This window comes from Theobroma umbraticum, unplaced genomic scaffold (genome assembly GCF_002168275.2).
Source record: "Theobroma umbraticum cultivar Fairchild unplaced genomic scaffold, ASM216827v3 scaffold_89.0, whole genome shotgun sequence".
NCBI classification, from domain to species: domain Eukaryota; kingdom Viridiplantae; phylum Streptophyta; class Magnoliopsida; order Malvales; family Malvaceae; genus Theobroma; species Theobroma umbraticum.
In genome coordinates, this window is record NW_018397271.1 from 2,731,712 (window position 1) to 2,753,874 (window position 22,163).

The 22,163-nt window shown below is 34.2% G+C and overlaps 1 protein-coding gene across 1 annotated transcript; it reads left to right on the forward strand.

Moving 5' to 3' along the window:
• Window positions 1-6,156: 6,156 nt before the first annotated feature.
• Window positions 6,157-13,611, forward strand: LOC110426477 (CDPK-related kinase 1-like). Its single transcript, XM_021441689.2, has 11 exons — window positions 6,157-7,283; window positions 7,907-8,037; window positions 8,602-8,643; window positions 8,737-8,845; window positions 9,734-9,812; window positions 9,890-10,186; window positions 10,472-10,584; window positions 12,004-12,111; window positions 12,188-12,250; window positions 12,377-12,544; window positions 12,969-13,611. Exons 1-11 carry the CDS (start codon window positions 6,801-6,803, stop codon window positions 13,104-13,106), a joined length of 1,731 nt encoding a protein of 576 aa, XP_021297364.1. The 5' UTR covers window positions 6,157-6,800; the 3' UTR covers window positions 13,107-13,611.
• The last annotated feature ends 8,552 nt before the right edge of the window (window positions 13,612-22,163 follow it).

The window sequence follows — 22,163 nt, forward strand, 5'->3', positions numbered from 1 at the left end:
GTTGCAATAGCAGTTGTTATTGCAGCAATGTTTCCAAAAAGTGTTGTTGTTTCTGTTGATGTGATCTCTTTTGGAATTGATAGTTAATCCGTCTTAAGAACATAATAAATCTTCAATGTAGTTAATAAAAATATCATCTTGTCCGTCCATCTAGTGAAATACGTTCCATCAAATCTATTGAGTTTGATCACTTCTTGATTTTGGAAGTGAACTTTCACACTTGAATCTGTCCCAATCTCCATCAGAAAAGAATTATGAAAAAGGTTTAAAATAATACCTTATGGTTATTAGAAATATTTGAGAAGAAGAAGAATATTTTGAGTAGAAGAAAGAGTATGACTTTAAGGGCGTGAATTGTTACTTTCCTTAAGGTATTTTTTCAACCTTCAAAATACAATTAAATCCTTAACACACTTATTAAAATTGTGAAAATGACAATGTAAGAACATTTTTTATATAATAAACGAACATATATGTCTTTTCATGTAAACAGTCCTTTCTTTTCATAAGATGACTATTTAAAAATTGCCTTTCCATGTAAACAATTGTTTCTTTTAATAAGATGAACATTCAAAAGTGTTTTCTTTTATAGTACAACTATTCATAGAATTATATTTAATAACCTTTGTTAATACAATTGTTAAAAACTTATATCTAATGAGATAATTAATTATAATTTTTTAGTTAGAACTTTTCATTAATAAGACCAGCATTAACAAACTATCTAACATGTAGTGATGTTGATTATTGTGGAACCATGATGGTATGCATATGAGGATAGATGAGGCTAGTTTCAGTACAAAATCTGTAAACGATATATTCAAAAGATTGGCAGATGGGGCTACCATAGGTTAGTCATTAGGAAAGTTGGAAGTTGTGGATGCAACTAGGGCTTGATGGAGTGTATGGGAGATGCAGTTGGAGCATAATTATAAGTTGGTTAGCTTGACATGGTTGTTGTTTCACACAAACATCACCAAATGTTTAGGTCATTGAAATGTGGGACTTGAGCTCGAGATGAGGTGTCTGATCTTGCAAAGAAATGGGACACTGAAGGTTCCCCAGTGATTAACTGCCCTGTCCAATACTTGAGTTAGCAACGGCTCACAGGGGGAGGAGAGAAGAGCAAAGGGGAAAGGATGAGAGAAGGGAGAAGAGAGAGAAAGAGTGTGTAAGAGTGAAGACTGAGTCATACTTGGGATGATGCACTCCTTTGTCCTGTATAGGTAGTTATCTTTTTCTTCGTAGTTGGCTGCATGCTGTTGGGAGCTATTCACCTTGTCCTTTCTAGGGATAGGTGGAGTTGGTTGCAAAACCAGGCAGGCACATCCTTGTAAGTGGTCGTCCTGGACTCCTTGATAACTGGAGCTTTAAGCTTGATCAAACCATATGAAAATAAATGCATTCAAAACAATTTCCCCCCATTGGACCGACAATAGTAATGATTATTAAGTATACAACTAAAAGCTATGCACCCTCGTAAGGTTTATAATGAAAACATCATCGTTTGTCTCGCAAAGCAAATGCGTTTGCTTTGGCTAGATAATGATCAAGGTGTATCATATTTTAAAATAAATGTTTTCTTGGACTATCATTGGACCTCGATGCCTCATAGTTCAGGGGACTCAAAGTCTTTATGGATGATTAAATAAGGAATCCAAAATTTCCCAAATTCTCAATTTGAATGGCAGTCCGATAGACTCAAATAGCAGAAACTATATTTTTGTTCAATTTCAAGGTATTTCTTTTGTCTAAAGTCGAACTAACTCAGATAGATGTTCATTTTCCAAAATAAAAAAAAAATCATGTCATTTATAATTAGTAATGACTAAGTTATATCTAATTTTATATGGCTTTATTAGTAACTAATTAAAAATTTTCAACAAGAAATTATTAATTATTTTACTGGACTACATAATCAATTCTCTCAAGTATCTTCTATTAAATGTATTTAATATTTTTGTTGTCTATGAGATGCATTTATTTGAGGCGTATACATGAGCTAGCATGCTAATTAATATATTCTCAGCCTTTCTCTACTCATATTGAATAAATGTTGTCGAGGTTACAACTGATTTACTTACAATCCAGTGGCAATTTTGAGCAGTGGAACTGTAATCCGCCTTCAAAACTCAGCCTATACAGCAGTACTCTATTAAATTATGATGAAAGAGATATAAAAACACACCGCCACATTTAAAATTTAATATTAAAGCACTTGATTATTTAGTTAATGATAAATGCACATATCCTCTAATTTAAATAGTTAGTTTGATTTTTACTACCCAAAAAAAAAAACTTCATAGACTATTTTAAGTTATAATGATTCCCACTAATAAAAAGGAAAATGCCTTAAATATACATGTCCCATGAATATGAAGCCTCGATTTTAGTATGGCTCCGCATGACATAACATGATAATTAAATATAATTAAATAATTAAAATGAAATTTCTTAATTATTAGAGAATGTTTCATACGAGAAAAGTAAGGTTTCTTGTAATATGAATGATAAAATTATATTACCACATTTGGTGATAAAAAAAACTAATGTAACGTAACATTCCCTCTATTAGAAACAATTATAAATCTTTAGGCGGCCTCTATTTTAATCAGATCATGTCAATGATTTCAAGGGAAAAAAAAATCATGGTGATGAGTAATCAATAATATTTCGGCTAATTTAAACATTAACAAGAAAGAGAGGAGGCATTGGCAGTTATTGAATGATTTGTTGTGAATAATTTCACTTGATTGGTGGCATTGCGAGGGATGATTGGCTTGGGTGAAGTAAATGATTGTATATTATGGATGCCAACCTGACACAGCCACCCACCTAATTGTTTATTTTGTTTGCATAAATGCACACCATGTTATACCCGTATCCCTAACATCTTATTAAGCAAGTGTAGCCCTCCTCAAACCAAAACAGGCTTATTATGCTAATTTTCTATTGCCTCCATCCCATTTCTTTGTTAGAGGCCAAACACTAAGAAACCTTCCTTCTTCTTCTTCTTCTTCTTCTTCTTCTTATTATTATTATTATTAAAGAAACTTTACGCTAAAAATTTTAAGTCTTTCTATAATATTAATTTTTAATAATTTTAACATATATAAATTACAATATTTACGGAAAAAAAGGATATTAGTTTCAATCATCTTAAAATAGTACAACGGATATTTAATTTGAAATGAAAAAAAAATTATATTTAGTTGACATACTCTGACGTTTTAAAGAAATTATCATATTTAAAAATTAAAATTTAATTGATTTTGCTTACATTTTACATAAAACTCTCTTATTATAAATTGATTTATTTTGAGTTTAGGGTTTTATTTGATTACAAATTGATTCATTTGGGTTGAGGTTTTAGGATTTAGAGTTTAAAATATTAAATGTACTACACTTTGTGTTTGAATATTAGGAAGTGAGGAAAATAGGGGGAAAAAAAAAACAAGGGGATAAAATTATTTTTCTTAGTTGGAAAGAGGAAATAAGAGAAGAAGATGTAAGTGGAGAGACATAGACATCACATCCAAAAGAATTATATATAATCACTTACCAACTCATTTGAGAATGGGAAACAATTTCTATAGAATCCAATTCCTATCCTCTTATAAATGAAAGAAAAATGAATGAAAGTTCTTTATTTAGTAATGGTGTACATCTTTTACTCAAAACTTTGGGTTATTTTTTTTTAAATTATAAAAATTATGTTTAATTATTATTTTATCATTTTCGTTGTTTCTCTTTTATATCATATAACTCAAAAATTTAATTTCATTTTCTTTGTTTCTTATATTAGAGATGTTCATTGATCGGACTAACCACCGAGGTCCACGAATCTAAGCTATCACGGGAGGGTTTGGCCGTTTGGGCTTTAAAGCTCGACCAAACTAAATTAATTTATTTTATGAATAAATATTAAAATTTTTATTAAATTTTAATTCTAAAATTCACTGCCTCGCTTCATTTTGTTTATTCTTTATTGATTTTTCAGTCAAATTAACTCAGCTTTGATAACTATTTTCAACAAAACCATAAAGTTAAAAAAATTTTAAAATTAAGATTTGAAAATCTTGAATTTCAAACTTTTCAACAATTATTTTTTGAAAAATTTATTTTATATGATTTTGTTAAAAAAATAAAAACTGAGTTTGTTTGACAAATAAATCAAACAGAAACAAACAAAATAGAACAATGGGAGTATTAACTATTAATATAAATAATATTTTATTTATTTTAATAACCAAATAATAATTAAATGAATAAATTAGGTCGAGCTCGAGCTCTACTTTAAAAAACCTAACTCCATCCATGGATAAGTCTATCGTGTAATGAACTTTCTTTCCTTTCATTTTCCCTTTTTTTTTTTTCTCAAGCTTAGGATCAAAGGATAAGTATGCATAAAGTTAAGATTGCTTATTTTTTAGGGTTGGATTTTGGGAGTGTGAAATTTCACTAAAAACTTGATTTTGTTATTAATTAGTTTATGCTTTAATCTCGGGGACTAGAGCACTTACATATTTAATTCAACTAAAGGTGTATGTAGTGACAATTTTTTACTTTTCACGTAATGTCATTTGAAAATAAAATAATAAATAATATTTTATTTAATAATAATTAATCAATTTTTAATTATAAGAATCTATTTGGTTTAAAATAAAAATTTAAGAATTTAATTGAATGAAATAAAAAATATTTATTTGAATTTTAAAATTTTTTCAAATATTGTGGTTAAATTAAATTATACATGATAAAAGAAAAAAAAAACTCAAATACAACTTATTGTCAAATATAGTAGAAGAAAACATAGGTCACTTACCACATAGAAGTCCACTGCTAGGACATGCGTAGAGGGGTTTGTTGATATCAGAAATTCTCTCTTTGTTAATGACCAAGGTAAAGCCTAACATGATTCCATTGGTCCCGTTATTCCATTACACCGAAACCGGAGACAAAAAGATTCTAGCTTCCAAGTGGCAAGGGGATGCTCAACTTAAATGGCTCCAGGTGGAAGGAGTTTTGCTTTGCCAACCGCCACCCGAAGGAAAGCAAACCCTCTTGTTTAATTTAATTGAAGAATAAAGAGGCAGAGGCTGTGCCGGAGTCTTTTGTTTAGTGATGTGAAAGTTGATGCAACCACTTTTGAGCGAAAAAGCCCACAAGAATTGAAGCCAGTTATTACCCTACAAATTGAGGTCTTTCCTGTACATCTCACTGTAACAACAACAATTGCGGTTTTTAAATCGGGCAAAACAGTTGCAAATTCAGAGGAACACTTAGAGTAGGATCAGCACAGAGGTAGAGGTTGACAATTCCCAGGATTGCTCTGCCTAGCTGAATTCCTTTGACATTGCTTGCCAAACTGGCTGGAGGAGATTTAGATTTTTAATATGAACAGAGAGTAATGAAGTTTGATTGTGACTGGATTTTCAACAATGTTAGGTTGGCAAAAGTCTATCCACAGGTTCAACAGGTTAGGGAGTTTGACAAAGTGCATGCACAAAAACTCTCAGATTGAAAGTTGAACAAAAGTGCAATAGGAGTGATAATAAATTATATGACACACGCAGAAAAATCTCTAATAAGCAGCTGCAATAGAGGATAATAGAAGCTAACCCTGTTCACGAATGATACGATTTATACTATTTTAATGGAGAAGATTACCTTGAAATCCTCATATCAGGGCTGGCTCAGAAAATGTTTTAGGGGATAACTAAAATGTCCAACAAAGCAGTGGCACTCATCCTTTCGTTTACGCCAAAGGGGGGAGAGAGAGAACAAATAGTGTAATAATCAAAAAATAAAAGACAAAAGCCATTCAAAGGGCAACAACAAAAAAAGGTGAGTCAAAGCAGGGATGCACAAAGACAATGGGAGATGAGTGGTCTTTTGTTTGCCTCAAACCTGTTACAATGTTCACATATTAACCGCAAATACACTGCACAATACTCTTCCATCATCATCTAGCATCCATTTGTATCTATTTTGGTGTTTTGGATGCAATAAGGACAGGCTGGAAGGATCCAAAACCCAACCCCACTTCCATTAATTATTTGTGGGGAGACTATCCTCTCTCTCTCAGTGATATTTCCGCACATAAAAAAAAAAAAAAAAACTACTAATAAAAAAGCTTACAAAAAGCAGAAATAAAGAAGCATTGGTTTTCTTCCTTTTTTTTTTTTTATCTCCTTTCCTTGCTGCCTCTGCTAAGCATCTCTACCTTGCTTTTTTCTCTGTTCTTTTGCCTCTCTCCCTCTTATTCTTTCCTTCTTCTAGGAGTAATTTTTTTCCGCCTTGTGGTATTGTGTCTTTCCTCTTCATTCCCTTCTTGCATCGAACCCAAAATTCTGCTACTGCTTCTTTTCTTCTTGAGTTCTGTCTTTCTTTCTATCTGGCATTGTTTTTGTATGATCAGCAAAGCTGAATTGCTTTTCTCATTATAGTTTTGTTTTTATGTTTTTCATGTAATTCTCCTTCTTGGGTACTCTTTTCTTTTTTGCTTTGGAATTTTCTTGGAGTTTGCTCTTCTGCAAATTTAACAGTGCTATTTTTTTTTCCTTTTCTTTGATCAAACTGTGAAGTTCGAGGTTTTTTTTTCTTCACACCAAGAATACACCAAAATCAGTTGTTTTCTTTTTTTTGGTTGAATTCAGTTTCTCACTTTTCCCTTCTCATGGTTTAATTTCTTGCACTTTTCTTGTTGTTTCTTGATCAAAAGCCTTCAACTTCTTGGTTCTTTCACAATTCGACTCTTTTTTTTTTTTGTTTGTATTTTCCTTGGGACTTTGTTTCCAATGGGACTCTGCCATGGAAAACCCACTGAACACCAACAAAACCAATCTGGAGACATATCAATCCCAGGTGAAAATGATCCACCAGCAAATGCCCACTCCACCAAGTCATCAAATTTCCCTTTTTACAGTCCAAGTCCATTGCCAAGCCTCTTCAAGACATCCCCAGCAATATCAAGTGTGAATTCTACTCCTCTGCGCATCTTCAAACGCCCGTTTCCTCCTCCTTCTCCCGCAAAGCATATCAGGGCACTGCTGGCAAGAAGGCATGGCTCTATTAAGCCTAATGAGGCCTCAATTCCTGAAGGAAATGAGTGTGACATCGGTTTGGATAAGAATTTTGGATTTTCAAAGCATTTTATGTCTCATTATGAGCTTGGTGAGGAAGTGGGGCGTGGACATTTTGGATATACTTGCACGGCTAAGGGCAAGAAAGGAAGCCTCAAAGGCCATGATGTGGCCGTTAAAGTTATTCCAAAGTCTAAGGTCTAATTTCTATGTTAATTTTGCCTTTAAGCTAGCTTTTATTTTCCTCAAGTCATTAAGGAATTTGCAGGTATACGTTTTGCAGTCACTCTGATTGAGGATCTTTTGATCTGAATATCATCTTAGGACTCCTTTAATTCTTATAGGTGCATCCTAGATATCCATTTTGTTGCTTTGGTAACACTTGTTTTGGCTATTGATTGTTAGCAAGTATTTGGATTTGATTCATTTTGTTTACAGTTCAATTTATCCGGAAAATATCTGGGTGCCATTTATATATGACGGTATAATCTTCAACCAGTGATATTCAGCTTGGTTAATGATATTGATAATTATATTTAATTCAAGCTAAAACAGTTTTATATTGATGCAAATATTGTGTGTTTGTATCTTAAATTGAGGGGCTCAACATTCTTTGTTGTGTAGTCACTAGACTTGTGATATTTTTAATCACTTACTCCAGTCAAATGACTTGGCAGAACCTATATGTCTTCCAGATAATTTGGTCTGACTTCAAAGATAGCATTTTTATAGCTACTGCTCTCTTGGCTATTTTTTCTTTGTTTAAAAAAAAAATCAGTGAACAGTTTGTTGTATTTGACACAAATATTGTTTGTGTGCAGATGACAACAGCAATTGCCATAGAGGATGTAAGACGAGAAGTGAAGATATTACGAGCTTTAACAGGTCATAAGAACTTGGTTCAGTTCTATGACGCCTATGAAGATGATGACAATGTATACGTAGTGATGGAGTAAGTGTGAGCAAATTGAATTTTCTTAATGTAGCTTTCTTTGTCTTACATTTTCGCATTTTATCAGATAAGTCGTATTTATGGGATGGACTAAGTTTATTCGATTTCTTGAATCCATGGGAACTAATGCCAAATCTTTGATACTTGAAAATTAGTGACAGATGCAAGCAATTTTGTCAAAACTGAAATTAGCCATTCACTTTACTGATCAGCAATAGTATTGTAGTTTAATATCTATACTTTCAATTTGTATGGGACTGTAAATCTTAATGAGATCACCATTAGTTGGCCAAATGGTTTACATCTGGTCCAAACTTATAATCTTTGAGCAAATCTCTAATTATGAAGGAAGGTTGTTTTCTTTGCTTTACCTGATGTCTTGTTGTTCTTAGCGTTTTCCTTTCTCCTGTCTTTGTTTTCTTCTTCTCCAATGGAAAAAATCCACTGTGAGAGAATGTTGTCGGTGGTTAAAGTTTTCAAATCAGTTATATCCCATGTAACAGAAGCTGTAGTAATAACTAAAACATCTGGAGCTTATTCCCTATTGCTTTTAATGGTTTTCAGGTTGTGTAAAGGTGGTGAATTGCTAGATAGAATACTTTCAAGGTACATGTGTCCTCTAAACTTTTTCCTTTAGTGTAAACTGTTTGACTTGTTTATGGACCTTTTAAGAACATGGATTTGGCTTGTGTTTACTAGGGGTGGAAAATACTCAGAAGAAGATGCTAAGACTGTTGTGGTTCAGATTTTAAGTGTTGTGGCCTATTGTCATCTTCAAGGTGTAGTCCACCGTGACCTCAAGCCAGAGGTAATTGACTCATATCTGCCATGGATCATGACCATAATCTTTGTATTCTAGAGCATCAATTCTCATGATCACCATCCTTGAAACTTACTTGAACCATGATCGGAAAGCATAAGGTGTGGAAGCCTCACACACCCCATTTATATGACTAAATTTGCATTGGCATAATTTGGATGGCCTTTTTAAGAGTGCTTGTGAATTATGATTAATTGCTATTCTCTTCTACCATCACCTCTTTGATAATCTTGCCTGGGAGTGTATCTCTCTCCTTCCACCTGGTCAAGAAAGGATGATGAGATTTATTATCTTAATGCTTTAATCCTTTCTAAGATGAGTGATTACTTTGATTTTCTGAAGGGTTGCTTTACCGAACTGCAACAGGTATATTTGTCCGGGCTGACTTTCATTTAACTTCCTTTCCACCATGTTAGTCTTGGGTTTTAAGTGGCACTTTCTTTGTAACCATGTTCAAAATTCTCAAATTAGTCTTTTGTTATTCATTTGCCTATGTTATGTTTTGAACTCCTGCGTTATTTGTCTGCAATTCTAAAAACTGCATGTATAATTTTGCATCATCGTGATTAGTGATCAAGTATCACCAGCTGAATTTTTCATTAAAAGGAACATAAATTGTATTCTCTCTACAATATTTGATTGGAAATTCCCATTTTTTATACTTTACTTGGAATCTGACTAGGCCTTAAATTATCTAGATGCTTCTATGGAATGACAATGAGACTTAAGAAATTGGAGAACTGGATTATATATTTTTTAAATTAGATGCCTAAGGAAAAATATTTAACTTCTGTATGATGATTCTCCCCCACACTATGATTACCATAATGTGGCATTCTCTTCCGTTTAATGGTGATGTGCTATTTTCTGTTTCAGAATTTTCTTTTCACTAGTAAACAAGAGAATTCGCCTCTGAAGGCCATTGATTTTGGACTTTCAGACTATGTAAAGCCAGGTTAGATCTACTCACTGAGGCCCCCTTCTCTGCTTCTGTTCAAATGAATGGGTTTTGACTATTGTAGGATTTGGCAGATGAAAGATTGAATGACATCGTAGGAAGTGCATATTATGTCGCTCCTGAAGTACTACATAGATCATATGGGACTGAGGCAGACATGTGGAGTATTGGAGTAATTGCTTATATTCTTCTTTGTGGAAGTCGACCATTTTGGGCACGGACAGAATCTGGCATCTTTCGTGCTGTCCTTAAAGCAGACCCTAGCTTTGATGAAGCTCCCTGGCCTTCTTTATCCCCTGAAGCGATAGATTTTGTCAAGAGATTGTTGAACAAGGACTACCGTAAGAGACTAACTGCTGCTCAGGCTCTGAGTAAGTAGCTAAGACTATTGAAGTAGCTGATCCTAACTTTGTCACCTGGTATGGAAAAACAGCCATTATATGAGGGCACTTGTGATGTTACATTTGTTTACTACTTTCCATCATTTGTCATGGAGTAATTTTGGAGGAGATAACTTGATAATGAAGAAAGTACCCTAACCATATTTCTTTCATTAAGTGTACTCCATGCCTGATCACGATTATTTATAATGATGTTCTATTTGATTTTTTTTTTTTCAGAAATTAATCATAACTTTCTTTGTGATTGATGCTTAGGTCATCCGTGGTTGGCAAATTATCATGAGATAAAGATACCATCAGATATGATAATATGCAGGCTTGTAAAAGCTTATATAGGCTCATCTGCACTACGAAAAACAGCATTGGGCGTAAGTATAATTATATAAGGCTTCTGGCTAAATTTTGTTACTTAAGAGTGTCTAGTCTTTTTTCTTCTTATGATTAGCAATGAGTTTTTTCTTCCCACTAAGTATGTCTGCTTTATTTATCAAATTATTTTATATGGTTTTAATAAACTTATTTGCCATGTGCTGGAACCATAAATGAAATCAATGTCCACAACATAGACTTTATCTGCAGCTCTAGGATTAACCCTAAAAAGTCTTTATAACTCTTTTGTGTCACAAACTTTTTAGATCATCTAAAACCTGTGCCAAAACTGCTGATAAAAAATCTTAATGCACTTTTGGGCGTAATTTAGGCTCTAATAAATGGTTGTGTCTAATTTAATAATCATTGAAACACCCTTTATCAAAATCAAACAGATGCTTCTGGTGTTGCATCTTGAATTATATGAACCTGACAATATCCATAGTGACAGTCTAAATATAGATTGAACTTACAAGGGTGAGTCTTTTAGCTCCATTTTTGGCAGCCTGAAAATTACCCTGAAATTTGTGTCTAATTCACCACATTAAAAAATGTAATTATCCTCTTATATACTTTTGGTATGGGGTTCTTGCAATGTTTAAACCACTCACTTTTTTTGTATTATTGCAAAATCTGATCTGGTTCTAATGCTTAATTGGGATTAGGTTCATCATTTGCATTATTGCACATTGTACTTCTCTACTTGTTAACACGTTGATAACATTAATTTGAAACCTTTGATTTTTCTACATCAAACCTTATTTTGGTTTACAACTTTGCACCACTTTTCTGCTTGGCTATGTTTTTGCCCTACTTGGCAGTGTACCAAGGTGTGGTGTAATCAAGAGAGATGTCATTTGCTGTTCTTTGCACTTTGCATTGAGATTAAATGATGAAAAGATTAAGAAGACAAGAAGGATCAATGACTCAATTGTATTATTTTTATTTTTCTAATCTAGGCATTACATAGAATTGTATGAATATAATAAAAGTGCGTTAGGGATCATGTTATGGGGTTTACTCTGTTATTGCTACAAGGAAAATTTCATTGCTGGTAACCCTAGTGCTAGCCCATCTCATTTACAGTTGGGTTAACTAAGATCCAACTGAAACCCTTGAAACACTTCAGTGCTCCTACTGCTCCTTCCCCACCACACCAACACTCAGCACTCACCAACACAGCAGCAAAACAAAGTAAAACCAAATAGCACTTGTCTGCATTCATAAAAACTTAAGATAGAGGAGTTGAGGGATGCAGTATTATTGACATTTTGCACTGTAAAAGATGTACTTATATTTCTTTTAAAATGATCTAAATTTCTTAAATATTAGCTTATATCCTTGATATAAAGATCTAAAGCTTAACATTGTTAACTATGAATAAGAATATGCCGGCTGAAGCTTTCCTATTATGGCAGGCTCTTGCAAAGACATTAACTGTTCCGCAGCTAGCCTATCTCCGGGAACAATTCACATTGTTAGGGCCTAACAAAAATGGATTCATTTCTATGCAAAATTATAAGACGGTCTGCTTCTATCTCTACTTGTTTTTTTTAATTTTTATAATTTTTTACATCATTCTAAATAGCTTGGAATTAGCAGGTGCTGATGAAAAATTCTACTGATGCTATGAAGGATTCACGGGTCCTTGATTATGTCAACATGGTAAAGCTGCTAAGTTATTTTATCCATCTTTTTCCCTGAAGACAGACTGCAAAATTGTGAAAAAATATACTTCCAATATGTTTAAACTTATAATACTCGTTGCTTGTTTATTCTTGAATTGTGCAGATTAGTACCCTTCAGTATAGAAAATTGGACTTTGAAGAATTTTGTGCTGCTTCCATAAGTGTGCATCAGCTAGAAGGAATGGAAACTTGGGAGCAACATGCAAGACGTGCATATGATTTGTTTGAGAAGGATGGCAACAGGCCCATTATGATAGAGGAACTTGCCTCGGTAAGTGTTCCCTTTCTGTCTCTCCCAGAGTTTTCCTGGGTATTGTAAAATTGAAGACAATTCCCTATAACATGGCTTCAGACCTGGAAACGATAGGTGTTTAAGCTCCATGATCTAGGAGAAAATACCAGAGAAATGGTTGATTGCCAATCTGGGGACCAGTGTTGAGAAAAGTTTACACAGCATAGAGCAGTTCAGATTCTTCCATTTATCCTATCTTTGGATTACCAAGCTGCCTAGAAGAAACAAAAGATTAAAGTATACTTGCTGATAATTGCTATTTAGCTCAGTAATTTTGCCAGATTTTAGATCTTTTGAGTTTTGTTTTACAAATTTCTGAGGGATTGAATAAGGCTTTATGAAATCGCATCCGGTGCTGCTTCCTGTATCAAAGTGCTAAATGGTGTTCATTTTTTCGGTCCAGGAACTTGGACTTAGCCCATCAGTACCTGTGCACGTAGTTCTCCAAGACTGGATAAGACATTCGGATGGGAAGCTTAGTTTCTTGGGATTTGTTAGACTTCTACATGGGGTTTCTTCTCGCACATTTCAGAAGTCTTGAAGTAGGACCCAACTGTAAACACTTTTATCTGTCAATCTCACTTGAGCTGAACTGTCTGGAGGGAGCAAATGCCTGCGTAATGTGGGAGCTAGCCTGAACAAAGCTAGCACAACATCTGGATAATGAAAAAGACGGTGCAAGCAAGTCAATACTATAAGCCAATCTGACATGCCCTGCTAGTGAAGCAATTTGCAGCATCTTCTCATGTCTTTATTTTTGTTCGTTTTAGGGGTTTCTTCCTTTTATTTCCGTTTGGCCAGGTACTCTCTACCCCTACAACTCTACCTTTTTTGTCCATTTTAGTATCAAATGATTGGTGTCCTTGAAACCTAGAGGGTTGTACAGATGAGGTTGGGTCGCAAAATGTATCTAGTGTAAGGCTTTTAGCAAACAGATTTTAAGTTACTTTTTCTGGTTCGTGGGTTCACCCCTTGTGTACCAAGATGTTTGTTCCTAGTTGGTTACCAAATTTAATAGCAGTCCATGAGTCGTCCTTACATTTACATTAGTTGATGCCTTGCTGCTTGTTTCAATCACTCCATTTACCCAATGCTCTGTTGGCCCTTGTGTTTTTTAATTTACATTTTGCATCATGCGTAACACATATATCGGGCATATGGCCCTCAAGATGATTTGTCTTTTTCTATGTGGAAAAAGAAAGCACGTTTCTCTCTTTGCGCATGTGATAATGGTTACTGCTACTCAATTTGTTTCTTTTTCCCTCTTGGGGGCATCTCTTCGATCCATCTTTTCATTTGATAGATCCCATTCCTCGTTGATGGGGACGGAGGCACATATTTCACAACTTAAAATAATAATCTTTGCTCCCAATTTTGTTAAAAATAAGAAACATACTGAATACTTGTCAACATTGGAACTCGAGATAACGTTTTGCACCCGTTCCGCTCTCTACAATTTTGCACTAAGCATAGAGTAAAAGGCTCAAAATACAACACGTTTCTGTGCCCGTATATAGTAGAGTACATGTGAGTGGAAGAGATGAGTCGTATATTATCTGTCGTTACTGCTCCTATTTATAGGCTTCGGGAATTTGTAATAAAGCAATGGGTAACTTTGTCCTTTAAGAGCCCAAGGGATACTAGTTTATACCATCGACATTATAATTAGCTATGACCTTGTGCTTTCTATAGTGAGTTTGTAACCTCTACATGTGCACCATTGGCCAAGCCATCTATCTCTCTATAATTCATTTTCCCCATTGAACTCAACTCTCAGGAGGAGATTCCCATTGAACTTAATTCCCCGTCACCCTTGATGTACTTGACATGTTTCCCCTAGCTATAACTTTTGTTAAAGGATCAACAGTATTACTCATTTGTTTTAAGGTAATTATAATTAGCTATGACCTTGTGCTTTCTATAGTGAGTTTGTAACCTCTACATGTGCACCATTGGCCAAGCCATCTATCTCTCTATAATTCATTTTCCCCATTGAACTCAACTCTCAGGAGGAGATTCCCATTGAACTTAATTCCCCGTCACCCTTGATGTACTTGACATGTTTCCCCTAGCTATAACTTTTGTTAAAGGATCAACAGTATTACTCATTTGTTTTAAGGTAAAGAATCTTTACTTTTTAAGTTTTGATCGAAATTACATAAAAGTTTATTAATTTTTAAAATAAACATTCCGCTCTAAAAATATTTTTCATTAGGCATGTAGGTTCAGCCATTAGTCAATCATTAGTATTTTTGATAAAAAGATAATTTAACTCTTAATTAATTTTTAAAATTACTATTATATAATTTTATTTTTTATTATTTAAAAAAAAAACTCCTCAAATGGGGAGCACCAGAGCCCCTTAGGGAGCTTCGATCGAACTAGGAAGCCCAATTGGGACTCCCAAGGAAGCACTAGATTTAGTGCTCCCTCGACAGCACCAGTGTTCATCAAGGGAGCACCGGTGCTCCTTAAGGGGAGCCCAATCGAAGCTCCCAAAGAAGCACTCGGTGCTCCCCTTAAGGAGCTCAATGCTCCTTTATGGAGCCCAGATCGATGCTTTTTTTTTTATTTTTTTAAAACACAATAATAATTTTTTAAATTATTAAAAAAAGAATATTTTAGTCTTTTCTTAATATCTATTAGCAGTGTTTGCGTTTTTTGAGTAGAGGGTCTATTTCGAAAACTAATAGATTCATTTGAAATTTCAACTAAAACTTAAAAGGGTTGAGATATTTTTACCCTTTGTTCTAATATAAATCACACTTTATAGTCCCATTTCTCAATTAGGACCTCCCACTACTATGCTTCCTACTAATAGAAAAAAAGTTTAAGATTTTAAATTTTTTCATAAATTCAGCTTAAATCATAATATTAAAAATTACTTTCCATTCTTTTATTTTCTTAATATAACTTTTTGGAATGTGTTTTTCTTAGAACTATTATTAATTAGTAGAAAAAGCAAAAAAAAAGGAAAAGAAAATATTTATTTTTTATAAAAAGAATTTAAATTATATATTAAAAGATATTGTTTATTTTTATTTTTTAAGAATTATTTATTCAATACATTGTTTTTCAGAATACGTTATATGGAAGCATATACTAAACACTATATCGAATTTGTTAGAAGTTATCGATCAAAAAAAATTGTTGATTAATATAATTTGTTCAAAAATGTAAATAGGTATATACAATATATTATACTCATTAGAACAACTGAATCTCTTCTGAAAGTATCCTTAAAGAGAAACGTCTATATCATGGCTTTCTCAACTGATAAAACCACTATTGGTAATATTACTACCATATCCTTAGATCCCTCTTCCATCAAAAAATCTATTTCTAAATTAGATTTCTTGTATGAAGTAGACTCTATTCTTGAAGAAGAAAAAACACAGCCATCACTATTACCTTTTGCAAACCCTTATTCTACTTATGCAAGACCCTCTTCCTCCCCTGTTAAATCCATCAAGGCTCTCATAAAACATTCCCCAAAAGCACCTAAGGAGTACATACAATCTATCGGATTTGATAAGCATTTCATTCAAGGAGATCAAGCAAAACAGTTCTTCACACTTCAAATACCTCTTAAATTTCCCCAGCAGTGGATCCATCATGGTTACTCTCACATCCACTTTAGAGTAGTTAGATTGGCCCTAAATTACCATGGAAGAGAAGGACAATTGGTTGTTGCATGAATAGCTTTACTTGATACCAGGTACATCAAATATGAACATGCATTCATTGGTACTGTTGAAGCCACCTTGAACGCAAGAACAGTGATTGCTACACTATTTCCAAATTACACCATGGCCCTATGTGATCCTAACCTTCTCTCAGCCTTAAAGGTCTAAATCCAAATTGTAGGTGCTCCACAAGTGCCTTCAGTCATCATAGCCACTCTCCATGACCAGATGGTTTATAGGATCCAAGACCATACTTTTACCCTCTCCAAACTCCAAACTAATTCAGATGATACATTAGTCTTAACCATAAGCACATCATAGTCCCCAACTTGCTCATTTGTTCCCAAAAGAATCCCAAGAAGTGACTTAGCCAAACTTCTTCTAGAAAAATGGACCACCAGTTATGTAAAAATGCAAAAAGCCACAACTTCTATCCAGTCTACGAAAACCCATTTCACCAAAAAAACAAATGGTATTGTTGAAATCAAATTCGATCATTCCCACCTATAAGAACCATCAGCTCCACCAGTCTTTACCACCATGTTCATGATCAGACAGTCAAAATATGAACCAGGTTCAAAGCAAAAGCTGATTCAAAACTCTGATCATAAAGGGAGGCCTATTTACTACTTCACAGATCCACTAAGTGGTCATTGACCATGGGACATAAACTGTATATGTGAAGGATGCTAGCATGACAGTCTAGCAGCAGACTATGAACCAGACAGAGAACCCAAAAGAGAGAAAAAAAAAAAGAAGACAAGTTTTTCATAATAGGAATTGTATGACAAATTCTAAAAGGGAGATCCCTTAGTTGGAACCCTAGGACAAGAAGGAAAATACCAATATTTGGTCAAATACTCTCTTTTAGAATGGACAAAGCCATCACCACAAGAAAAAACCAATCAAAATAAACCACCCCAAATCCTCAACCTCTTCTCTTACCTTGCTACAAAAAAATCCAAAAATGGATTTACAAACATATTGTACCTAACAAATGCAACACCATGACCAAAATCCAAACCCCACAATTGATTCCTCAAGTTTGCATGTTCCAACCAACAAATCTCTCTTATGACCAAGATTTCCCCCCTCTAGAAGAATTTATAGAAAAAGAATTTAAACATGCTCCCAGAATCCCAACTCCGCTCCAAATAGATGCCATGGGGAGACTAACCAAATCAACGCTGCAGAGGCAATATTAAATTGGCAGACTGCAAATGTGATTGCACAAAATTTTATCTTGAAGGAAATCAACCCAAAGGTTGAGACTATCCATGAAAAGGTTCAAAAGAATGAGGACAAAGTAATTGAGAACATTAAAGCTGCTACTAAAATGATCAAGTTTCTACAAGGAGACTTAAACAAGTCTCTACAGAAGTCCCAGAACAAGGTATTCCATTTCAGTTATACAGAGAACAAAAAGAAATGGAAATCCAAAAGCTAAAATCTCAAATAAAGCTTTTCGAACAAACCAAAAGGATTCCATCTCCAAAAAGAAATGATCCATTCGAAATAATTGCCCAGAGTTTTCCAACACCAAAAGAACCTTCAGCCACAAGAATTGAGTTTCCACCTCCCTTAACACAAGTTACACCTTTTGTTCTTTACAAGAAACTCAAAAATAAAAGGAAGAAGAAGAAAGACAAAGGAAAAGAAAAGAGCCAAAGGACATTTCTAAACTAGAAAACATTTTTGAGAAAATCCAAAGAAAAAAACCTATGACAGATGAAGATCAGGCTCCACCAAAACTAAAAGTAGTCATTAAACCCCAAAAAGATTCAAAAACAATGATGATAAAAAACGACAACTCTTTCACTTCCTTCCTCAAACAATACACTGAAAATACTGTTCAAAAAATTTTCTCCATTAAATTAATACCTGAAGATCACCAGCTCTCAACCTCCACAATTTTAAAATATTCTTCAAAAGAAAGTTCAGACTCATCATCATCCTCTTATGAAACGGACAAAGACCAAACTTTTCTGTTTCAAGATCTGCCACAATTTATGGCAACCAACCCATAAGTAAAAGTTGAAGAGATGGATGTCGATGAAGATCTTCCACATATTCATGTTCCCAAAAGATTAGAGCACCAACTATTTCCAAACTAACTTTCACTATTAATGACATCCACCAACAAGATGGGAAGAAAGATTCCAAGAATTCCATTCTTGGCTTAAAACTAAAAGATTATCAGAAGAAAGCTATTATACCATTTTGATGGAATTTGTGCCAAGATTTACAACAACATTGAGAAATTGGTGGAACACTCTCAATCAAGTAGATAAAATGCAGTTTCTAGTCTTGCAAGATTTTGGACAAGTTGTCCAAATTCTCCATAGATATCTTCTTAGAAGCCTTGATGATGTCAGAACATTACAAAGAAAGGAATTCTTCCAAAGAAAATGCTGCTCATTCAAAAAAAGTGACCTAGACAGACACTTTCAAAAATGAAAAAATTATTTTATGTCTTAGGCGCTTCTTTAAGTCTAAAGCAAACATTTCTCTCATCACTGCCAGATCCAATCCAAACAGCAATTACCAGAGCACTTTAACAACACAGAAAATATATCCTTTCCCTCACACTAGGAGAAATACAACAAGAAGTACATATTGCTTTAAAAGATATTTGCCATAAAAGAAAAGTGGTCCAAAATAATCTCACAGGGAATAAAGCATTGGACAAAACTTGTGGCAAAACAGAATGAGAGATAAAATGTCCAAAAATCCTGAGATTGCAACTATAGCATAAAAAAGAAAAGGCATTTCAGAAGATATAAGATAAGTAGGACTTATCCTTTACAACACAGAAAGAAGACCAAGTGGAGATATCTCAAGAAAAAACATCAAGGCAAAAAACAAAATAAAAAAGGTGATTTATCTGCAACCAACAAGGGCATTTTGCCAAACAATGCCCTACCAATAAAAAGAAAAGTGCCAAGATATTTCAAGACATCTAGCAGAAAACAGGAGTCAATCTTGATGAAGAAGATTTGAATCAATCTTCTCCATGGAAAATAAGCCCTCAGATAAGACCTTACTTGCCATCCAAACTATCCACTTTGATTCAGACATTGAAGACTCCTTCATGATGCAACCCCAACCCAATTTTCCTCCACAATTAAAAATCCAAAATCTCCCTAAACTACTAATACCTTCCATACCAATTTCCATATACCCATCAAAATACAACTAGCCAATCTCTGTAATTACCTTCTTCGATACCTTATGAAAGGCATTTTAAAATAGCCTTAGACTAGACTTTCACCACCCATTTGATTAGTAAACCAATTACCATATAGTGTTTTCCCTAGTACTTCATCACAACTCAAGTCTTCTGATCAAGATTGCTTAGACAAGATATAGTTGTTGGATTCGACATTTATCATGAATGCCAACATTCGAGAATACTTCCAGCTAGGATCGGGTACAAATATTCTTTTAAACCTTTTGTTCCAATCCCAAAAAACTATTCTCTTTAACAACTAGAGGAGCAAAGTCAGGTGATAGTTGAAATCCTCAAACAAAAGGCATGTGCCAACACTCACTTTGAATTTCTTCAAAAGTGTAATAATCCACTGTGGAAGAATCCGCGTTTCTTTGTTAAGCTTCCTTTCAAGCTTAATGAAGACATTAACCCCACCAAAGCAAGTCATTCAAGCATGAACCCAAAACACCACACTCTGGCAGAATAGGAATGTAAAGACTTATTACAGTAAGGGCTAATTGAGCCATTAAATTCTCAATGGGCATGTCAAGCTTTTTATGTCAACAAAAGGGTAAATAAATTAGAGGCAAACTCAGATTGGTCATCAACTATCACCCTCTCAATCATTTTCTGCTTGATGACAAATTTCCTTTACCCAACAGGAATTAAATCTTCTTAACGAAGTCATGGTTTCAGAAAAAAAGATGCAAATACTCAAGTCTAAAATAGATTTTCTCGGTCTGCACATACTCCTATGTAAATACCAACCGAATCCCCTTATTTCACAAGAACTACTAAAATTTCCAAACCAATACCTCATAAAAAAAATAAGTTCAGCAGTTTCTTAACATAGTGAACTACCTCAAAGATTTTGTTCTTAAACTTTCAAAATACATCAGTCCTCTTAAAAAAATGCACAACAAGAACCTATCAAAATAGGGACCCACTTAAACCAAAGCAATTCAAGACTTTAAGGAGAAATTGCAAAACTTAGAACCATTGCACATTCCTTCTGATGGCAAAAGAGTATTACAAACTGATGCTAGTGATAAATACTGGAGAGCAGTTCTCTTGGAAGAAAAGCAAGGTAAGAGACATATATGTGCATACAAAAATGGAAGGTTTTCAATTGTAAAACTACTCTATCATTCCATGTTCAAAGAAATTCTTGCTATCAAAAAAGCCATAACAAAGTTCGAATTTCATTTTATTGGCCATCACTTACTTATTGAAATCGATATGTCTTCATTTCCTCAGATGTTGAAATTCAAGCAGAAGACAATTCCACACCCCCAATTGTTACGGTGGGTAGAATGGTTTTCAAAATATTCTTTTAAGACCAAACACATTAAGGGAAAAGTAAATCATCTTGTTGATTTCTTGTCCAAACCTTCCTAAGAACCAAAAATGATAATGTTTAATCTAAAACCCTCAAAACCAAAACCTCCCACCCCAAAACCAGGTACTTATATTACTAGATCTTCCTCATCCTCTATACCACTAGCCCCAAATCTCTATCTTGATTACATTCTTGAAGTTCTTAAACTATTCCAAGAAAGAACATTTCACCAAAAGGTAGATCAAATGATTTTGAATATCAAATTGAAGTCTTTAGGAAATATGGAAGACTAATCCTGAAGCCTTATGGCCTTCATCCAAAATACCCTTTCATTATGAGTTCATGGAGTCCTCTCCTGAATTGAAATGGATGTTTTGGTACTTAACACATAAGTACCGCATTGGTATACAGTTTCATGTTATGGACTTCCTTGAGTTCATACAGAAAGCGATCGACCAACAAATTGAAGAATGGTGAAAGAATTTTGTGGATGTCCTCTCATGGTTCTACCCACTTCCCCATTGGAAGGAAATGCTCATTTTAGAAGCAAGAAAGAAAAATCAAATGGTCATCTTTATCCTTTACAAGCCACAATATTTTCTCACACATGGAAAAGCCATTCAACCTAGAACAATTCCTTCTGCTTGGACATATAAGTCATTTCCTTACAATATTAAAGAACTAGACAAACACTACAGAGAATTTCAAAGACAAATCTGTCAACACAACAGGATCATCCCATATCATATTTAGCCTTCATCAGAAATAGAAATGTCATGGGATTATTTTCCTGAGACACCTAGACCCTACCATGATAAAATAATGGCAACATTAAAAGAATATAATGATGGAATCCCTGATCCTTGTGAATGGTCCCAAGACCCATGGGATTATGGAGAAATTAATGAAGAGAAGATTTCACTACTCTCCATAAACCTGCTAGAAGAAAAAGCTACATTAAAAGACAAAACCCGACACTTTTCCAAGCCATAGTCATCTAAAGACAAAAGTGCATGCTTTTCCAAGTCACCTTGTGAAACATGCAGAGGATACTATGATGAAGACCTAGAGGATCTCTCCCTCCGCATGGATATCTGCAGAAAAAGGAAACAACAGATGATAGAGGAACTCAATCTCACCTTTGATCCAGAAATAGACTATGACTAATAAACTACCTACTAGCTTAGTTTGACTATTAAGTTGCCTTAATCCACTATATGTCATACTTATCCCTTTATTGTGTAATCTTTTGTTGCATCTATCGCCTTGGCCTATAAAAGCAGAGGATCACTACGTAAGAAAGGCAGAACTCCCTAAGAAATAAAATCGGTGTGTTTTCAAAACAATGAGTTTCTAAACCCC

Excerpts from the sequence above, each read along its gene's own strand:
- LOC110426477 (XM_021441689.2), top strand. The coding sequence starts at position 6,801 with ATGGGACTCTGCCATGGAAAACCCACTGAACACCAACAAAACCAATCT. Across the intron at positions 12,112-12,187 it reads CTATGCAAAATTATAAGACG|GTGCTGATGAAAAATTCTAC; the intron begins GTCTGCTTCTAT and ends TGGAATTAGCAG. Across the intron at positions 12,251-12,376 it reads TCCTTGATTATGTCAACATG|ATTAGTACCCTTCAGTATAG; the intron begins GTAAAGCTGCTA and ends TGAATTGTGCAG.